Source organism: Poecilia formosa, unplaced genomic scaffold (genome assembly GCF_000485575.1).
Source record: "Poecilia formosa unplaced genomic scaffold, Poecilia_formosa-5.1.2 Scaffold481, whole genome shotgun sequence".
Taxonomy (NCBI): Eukaryota; Metazoa; Chordata; class Actinopteri; order Cyprinodontiformes; family Poeciliidae; genus Poecilia; species Poecilia formosa.
This window is the reverse complement of record NW_006800420.1, coordinates 359,902-368,249: the sequence shown is the minus strand read 5'-3', so window position 1 is coordinate 368,249 and position 8,348 is coordinate 359,902. Positions and strand designations below refer to the sequence as shown.

General features: G+C 41.9%; 1 protein-coding gene across 1 annotated transcript in view; it reads left to right on the top strand.

The window, feature by feature from the left end:
* The first annotated feature begins 3,956 nt into the window (after positions 1-3,956).
* kif16ba (kinesin family member 16Ba) overlaps positions 3,957-8,348 on the top strand; it is a 27,714-nt gene continuing 23,322 nt past the window's right edge. Inside the window, 1 exon segment of the mRNA XM_007578496.2 lies at positions 3,957-4,327. Coding sequence (XP_007578558.1) covers positions 4,281-4,327 — 47 coding nt within the window. The 5' untranslated portion in view covers positions 3,957-4,280.

Sequence of the window (8,348 nt, the reverse complement as noted above, 5' to 3'; positions counted from 1 at the left end):
CTCTTCATCACACTCTTATGTTTTTTATCTTTTCTCCGGTTTCATCTCTGAACTTGTTGAGGTTTTGACCCGTTTGTGGATTGGCTTAACTGACCGGTACAGGGCTTCACGCTGCTCATCAGACATTTAAACGGACTTTACTGAAGAACGGCAGTTCACAGCGGTGCTTTCCAATATGAAGCAGTTTCTGAAAATACAGAAATAATAAAGTTCTGACTTACTGTTGTGATAAAGTAAATATAAAAATTAATACAAGTGAGTAAAAAGACCTAAACATCAGCATTAATTCCCTCCATCATAAGTGCTATTTAAATTTGAATAATGCAGAATATTACTGGAATCAATGTGGCTCTAACTGCTCAGAGCTGCTTGTGCGAAGGTGAAGTTGGGTAAAGGACGATTCCACCTAATTTTTCACTACCGTCAGCATCTTTAATTTACCAAAGGATATGGCCAATTCCATATCCTTTGGATATGTCAACTAAGGGAAACCCTTAGTTGACAGACATTTACCATATTTTAGAAAATACTGTAAAATACTGAGAGTTTTGGTCAACAGCAGTGGCGGAGCTACGGGAGAGGCGGCGGGCAGCATAAGGCTGCAGGGATCCAACCCTTTATCATGACTGGGGAGATGAGGAGAAAGCAGGCCCTCTCCTGTTGAGCATGATGTATGTAGCATCACATGAATGGAGCCTCAGTAGATTATACAGCAGGCTGCTCCAGTCATTGTTGACTCATGGGTGCAAAAACTTTACAAGACCGACTGATTTTAGTGACATAGTGGCTGTAAAATATTGAATAAAATGTTGTGCTACGAGACCGGCTTCATTTTCACTCTTACATTTAACTTTATGACACATTAAATTGCAAGTGGATCGTCTTTATTGCCTCAAAGTGCATTCTGGGTAAAGCTTGTCACCAGCCGACTAAGTTAACATGATTGGAGCTCCATGAAGCGGCAAAGTGAAAAGGATGGAAAAAAGAGAGCAAAGAAAAGCCAAAAACTGGACGCATATTTTGTTCCCCGTCTTGGAGATGAACAGTTACAGGTACAGGTACCTGTAACTGATATAATCAGTAACAGGTACACAGTAGGCGAGGGGGAGAGCTCCCCCTTTCTCTCCTCCAGAGAGAAAGGGGGAGCTCACATCCCCCTTTCTCTCTGTCAGTGGAGCTGTGTGATGTGGTGTAATTTTTTTTACGGTGTAATTCTGGGAACCCCACAATGTAAAAAAAACAAACAAAAAAATGTAGATTTTACGGTAAAACGCCGGCAGCTGGGGTTTGCAAAATTCCACCGTAAAAACAATTTACGGTGTTGGGAACCCGGGTTGTTGGAATGGTTCCTTGTTGCAGCTTTTCCCCTCTTTTACCACCAGAGGGTGCCAAGATGCTGTTCCCTCCCGAGGGCGTTGCCGTTGATTCCTGGATTCCTGCACAGCTGCAATTAATCTGATCATCTGGAGGAGTATATGAGGACGCAGCTGCCGACACTTCAGATCCAGAGTGTTAGCCAGTATTTGGTACTCCAGCCCTCCATGCTTCTCACTATTATCTCCTGTTGTGGACTTCAAGTGATATCTCTTTGTGCCTCTTCCTCAGGTTATTCCTCATGACGCTGTGGACCCACTGGTTGTCAGAGTTCCACTGACACCTCCGCAGTAAACCAAACCTCTTTGGATTACCCTGTTGTCAGTCTCACTCGCTCCTCGCCTACTGTGATCCAAAGCTTACCTGTCCGCCCTCCACCGCAGCCTCTTGGTCAGCCAAGCAGCAACCCTCCATCTGAACCAAACCCTGGTAACCACAGTGATTCTTCCCCCCGTGAAGACCTTCCTCCACCCACGTAAGACCAGTCCGTTTATTCTGACACTGCCATCTTCAACGACCCCTGAACTCACCATCTCTCTTTTTTACCTCCCAGTGCTCCAGTGATCCAGATTGCAGACTTTCCCCAGAACCCGATTGTGGATCACTATTTTGTGTTTACAATAAACTTATTTAACTGATTTTTGTTCTCCGCCTGGTGTTCTGCATGTGGGTTAAGAAATTAGACCCCATTATGACATAGATAAAATCTGTTTTTTTGTTTTATGGTAAAATGCCGGCAGCCAGGGTTGCCGAAATTCAACCGTAAAAAACAAATACGGGTAAAATCGTTTTTTTGTTTTACGGTGGAATTTTGGCAACCCCGGCTGCCGGCGTTTTACCGTAAAATCTACAGTAAAACGCCGTTTTACAGTGTACATTTAAAAATTTACATATTGAAAGAAACTGCAGCAAGGAGGTTCTGGGTTTGATTCCCGGCTCGGGGTTTTTCTGCATGGAGTTTGGATGTTCTCCCTGTGCATGCTGGGTTCTCTCCGGGTACTCCAGCTTCCAAAAACATGACTGTCAGGTTAATTGGTTTCTCTAAATTGTCCCTAGGTGTGAGTGTGTGTGCATGGTTGTGTGTCTCTGTGTTGCCCTGCGACAGACTGGCGACCTGTCCAGGTGACCCCCCTCTCACCTGGAACGTTAGCTGGAGAGGCAGCAGCAGCTCCTGACCCACTGGGAACAAGGATGTTAGAAAATGGATGGATGGAAGAAACTTCGTTTATTTATTTATTTCAATCATGATAGCAGTATAAAATAACACAATGAACAAGGAATCCAAAAGAAATATTTTTTGTACTATAATAATCTTAACATGCTAGAAAAGGAGTAGGAAGAAGAAGTAAGAAACGTATGAATTCCTACACACTCGTATTTTCAGACAGATCCTCTTAATTAAAGGGTTAACTACACAAGTGGAACCGAGAACAACTCTCACCTGGAGCGCTAAGCCTGGTGCCCCTTCTTCTACAAAGAAAGCAAGAGGACCAACTTTTTCTTTTGCATTTTCTCAAAAAAGGATTTCATTCCTTTGCAATAGATTTTTATTTCGCTCATAGTAAATTTCCACACACCCTGCTGTATTTTGTAAACCTGGGGCATCAAACTCATTTCCATTTTGAGCCACATGAAGATCATAAATATCCTCAAAGGGCCGGTTGAAAGAGAATGTATTAATAAAAGTAACTAACAACTAAAATACTATAACTTTGTCTGCATTCAGTGAGTAGTTCTAAAGATTAACTATTTAACACTGAAGTATATTGGCTCTATACACATGAAACTGATTTTATTTGACAGATAAAATAATATGTAAGGACACATCAAGTCCTCCCAAAGGCTGGCCTGCTTGAAGTCTAGAGGGCCACAGAAATAGCTGTGGTGTGCCAGATATGGCCTGCGGACCTTGAGTTTGACACGTGTTGCATGCAGTCACAGTGATAACAAATGTACATTTAAAATCGGACATATACCTTTCAAGATGCTCAGTGAAAATCTTTGTATACATTCTTAACTATTTGTTGCAGAAAACTGAACCAACTCCACATTCATGTTTGTTTAAAATCTTAAACAAACTTCACATGAAAACAGGTTCTTTAATCACATTACCAACATAAAAAATACTCTACAAGAAAAACTGCCAGATGGGGATACATTTGGATTCATTTTTTTTCCTTTTTATAGATAGTTTCTGTCACATTTTTGTCTTCGAACTGGTATGGAAAGCCCATGAATTACCTGGTTTTTCCACAGTATTTCATTTGTGGAATATTTTATATAAAACTCAAAAATACGATTTTAATGTGTAAAAGCCTTACAAAAACCGTATCTGGCAGAAAGACATTCACTTTTCAAGGTGCAACATGAACTGACTAGAAAAAAATATTATTGTGAGAAGCAAATGTTTTCCATGGGAATGTAAAGCTTTTGTGAGACAATGTAAAAAATAAAAAAATACATGTCTCACAGAATGCTTTCTAGGGAAACTTTTTTTTCCCGTTTTGGTAATAATTTTAGAACATCGATGGCCCAGAAAACATTTTTGTCCCTTCAGGCCTTCCATAAATCCTATTGTTTTTTTTTTTAAATCAGCTGATGAAGCAGCCGGTCACGTTAAGCTAGCGGTCCTGTCGATGACCAGGATCCGGGACATGATCCGGTTCATACCGCGGCTGTGACTCGGTGCTCCCCGGCTCCAATAACATTTATCCAGGCAAGAATTCGTCGCCTCCTCCCCCATTGCTATCAACGGAGTTTGGCCCTCAGACCTCCGGTTACCTCCGGACCTTTGCCCCCTGCTCTGTTAGCCAGGAGCTAGCTGCTGCTGCGGCTGCTGCCATAAAGAGGAGCGGGAAGCCGGAGGCTGAGTGGCCGGGAGAGCGCGCGCTGCAGCGGGATGAAAGATGGCGTCTGTCCGGGTGGCTGTGCGGGTCAGGCCGATGAACAGGCGGTGAGTGGCGGACGCGGTGGTTTTTCTGGGTTCATTCTGTGGGTTTCGGATCGGTTGGTTACTGTATTGACCGCTGCTGTGGTAAAGATTAATTTTGGATGTTTCTGGACGTTTTCTCCCAGTTTGCGGCTGTTTTTGGCCTTAATGGGGGCAGCAGGTGTCCGCAGGTGACCAGGCTGTTTCACCTCAAATTCTTTCTCCTCTAAATGAATACCTGGAATTATTCCCACACATGCGAGTCCAAACCCGAAGGTTCTGGTTCCGACTGTTTCCCCGTTTCCCCCGGGGTCGGGTCGGAACATTGTCTGTTTATGAAGTTCAGCCGTTGTTAAAAGTAATTTCTGGTCTTTCTGACCGGAGTTTGGGATGATTTCCTGCATCATGTATGGGCTGGAGGCTGCTCCTGTGTGGAGATTTTAAAAATATTTAGCATTTAAATGGCTGAAAAGTTTCTGCGTCTCTCTAACATGTCTGGTCTTCATGTTGAGGTTTTTTGAACCAATAATCTCAAACGAGAAAATTAGAGGAGGACAAATTAATTCATTCATTCTCCAATATTCATGTGGCATCAACATTTCGACTGTAATCTGGCTGATAATCTGAATCATTCTGGGTTATGATGAAGTCAGAGGAGTAATCTTCTGTCCGACCTTCCTCCTCCTCTGTAGTCTTCCTCAGTCTTCCTCCTCTTCATCAGTTTGATTTTTTTCGTCTCTGCATCACATTTCCTGCAGAAATCAAAAGTTTTACTGATTTTATGGAAATAAATTAATAGTAAATGTTTATTAATTGAATTTAAAATGTGTTTGAATCATTTCTGAACAAAAAACTAGAAACATTTTGAGGAATTGATTTGATATTGACTGATTATTAATCTTATCTCATTATTGCTTTGCCCAAACAGCAACATTGATCTGCTTTTCTCTCTAATCTTTGAAATGGGTTTTTTAACATTTACTTAATTTATTTATGTTTTTAAACATTTATTTATGTTTAAATAATAAACTTTATCTGAGAAACGTTCTAAAATGATTCCATACTTTATCATCTGGTGAAATCAATAAATCGTGTTAATAAATATTATTAAGTTTTAAAGCAAACCAGGCGTCTTGGTGAGAAGATCTCTGATGGTTTTGGACTCTGAGGTTCTTCACCTGAAGTTCGGTTCCAGAACCGGAGCTCGTACCAAAGCCAACCCGTTCTCCTGCAGAGCAGTGACCTTTGACCCTACTTCACTGCAGCGTGCCAGCTTTACGTAACATTGTTGCCGTCAGATAGCAGATTTCTGCTGAAGTCGGGCCGGTTCTGGAGCGGCGGCGCATCGACCTGCTCAGGCAGACGGAGGTGCAGCTGCAGCTGAGAAACATCCTGCAGGTCAGGCTCCGGTTCCCCGGTCCAGAACCTCTGAGCCTCAGCAGAATCCGAGTCCATCTGGTTCTGTTGTCACTTTGAATTGCCTTGGTGCTGAAAATGTGCTGTATAAATAAAATTACCTTCCCTTACTTTAACATCTGACTGGTTTTACATATTTTGGCTGTTTTTAGTTCTTATTGTTGTTTTAGTAGTTTATTAATTTGCTTGTGAAAAATGTTTCTGTTTTTCAAGTTGTTGGTTAATAATTGTAGTTTTATGTGTATTTTTGTTTGGATGTGAGTATTGGACCCGGCTGCAGGTTTTTACCAGTCAGCTGATCGGTGCGGCAGGCAGGCGGTTAAACATCATTAAACTGAATTTCTGGACGTTTTGTTGCTCCATAAACCTCGATCCGACGATGAACCAGGAAATTCTTTTAGTTTGATTCTCCTTCATAAATCGGTTTTATTATTCTCATGTTCGTTTAGTCAGGTTTAGCAAACCTCCATGTTTTCCTGTCACTCATCCAGACTTGAACTATTCCCTTTTGCTGCTTTTCAGTTCGGTCCAGAACCAAAACATTTTCTGATTTTCATCCTTTAAATATCTCTATACATCTCTCTCAAACATCGTTGTTTTCTAAAGAAAAATGATAATAATCATGTAAAATGAACATCCAGTCCTCAAATTGTGAAGCAGACCTTCCAAACAAGGGGTACAAAGAAAAAAAGATACATGTTTTCATTATTTATTCAACAAAAGTATTTTATCTGTCAAAAACAGAAAATCTGCCAAGTGCCAAAGCATGTGAACTCTTCGGTTGGCACCTTGTGGCTCCTCCTTTTGCAGCCGTTACTTCAGCTAAACTTCCTTTGTAACTATGGACGAGTGTCTCACTGCTGTTTGGGATTTTTGTCCACTCCTTGCAGAACTCTCAGTTGAGAGAGGTTGGAGGGGCATCTGGCCTGTACTGCCCGTTTCAGATCTTGCCACAGCATTTCTATGGGATTTAGATCCGGACTTTGACTGGGCCAACCCAGAGTGCAAATCTTTTTTCTCTTAAGCCATTCTTTGGTACTTTTGCTGGATTGTCTTGTTGCATAATCCATTTCTGTCCCAGCTTCAACTCCCTGACTGATGGCAGAGATCCTGGTCAATAATTTGTTGATGGTCCCTGTTTGCAGCCGTCCGGGTCCGGAGGCAGAAAAGCATTTCCACCACCGGGCTTCACTGCTGGGAGGAGGTTCTCCTCTTGAAATGCAGTGTTGACTTTTCTCCAAACCTGGCGCCTGTGACCATTCAGTTTTGGACTCATCCGTCCAGAGAATGGATTCCAGAAGCCTCTGGTTGGTCCAAGTGCTGTCTGGCAAAGTTTAAACGGGCAGCTTTGTTCTTTTTTGAGGGCAGAGGCTTCTTTCCAGCAACTCTCTCATGAATGCCATGTTTATTGACATTCATTGACATGCATACATGCATCTACAATCAGGCGAAATAGGGTTAGGGTACATTGATCCCAGACGCTGACAGAGGTCTGCAACTCCCTGGAGGTGATGTGTGGGTTGACCTTTACCTGCATTATTCTGGTGCTTCTTTGTGTAAGTTTTGACGGCCGTCCACTCCTGGGCAGAGTTGCGGTGATTCCCTGTGTCCTCCATTTGTAAATGATTTGTCTGACAGTGGATGGATGAAGCTGGAATCTTTTGGAGATGGTCTTGGTCACCACCTTCTTCCTGATGTCATCAGATGTCTCCTTTCCTCTCAGCATTGTTGATCTGGTCTTTATGCCTGATCACCTCCAAACATTTCCCAATGATGTCTCATTTGATTGGTCTGCTTAACTGATTACTTGAGCTGTCACATGTGCTTCCGCTGAGTCTTTTACCTAGTTGACTTCACCAGTGCAGCTGTGGTTCATTTACTTTTGCAGATGCTCTGACTCCATGTTTCATTTAGTCTGCTTGCAACTCACACATTTCCCTCAAAACAAACAAATGGAATCGATGAACATAAACCTGAAAATCATGGTTAAAAAATGAAAAATCTGAACTACTCAACTAGTTCACAAACCTTCAAGCAGCACTGTGTGTATATAGACGAAGCTGCTTCTACAAATAATGTTTTTTCATAAACCTCCAGAATGTAACATCACAAAACGGCAGGAACAGACTTGGGCTGTTGTAAACGAATATTTTAGTAATGAGTAATCGATTATTCTTACGATTAATCGGATAAAAAAATTACAAAATAAAATCTTGGTAAATCTTCCATAACAGCAGCGTCACTATCAGATATCAGCCCATTTTTCCTATTTGAGCTTCCCTAACAGAAACCAACCTGTAACAATAACAGCTCACTTTCTAAGTTAACCTGAAGAAAAGTTACACAAAGATCTGAAATTATATGTAATAATAAAGAGGCTCACAGATACGCTGATAAAAATGATCCAGTTTTTAGTTTCTGTTCGTCTTCAGTGAGTTTAACAGATGAACTCTCACTTTGTCCCAAACCTGCCAAGCTTTGGGTTTGACAAAACGGGAAATGTCTCCTGGATTGGGGGGTTTGGGGTTGGAGGGCAGGCGGAGTAAGACCGGGGGGCAATTCGGGATATTTACGGCTCCTCCGTTCGTCACTCAGAAACTCATCTACCAGCCATGTGACATTTATTGTG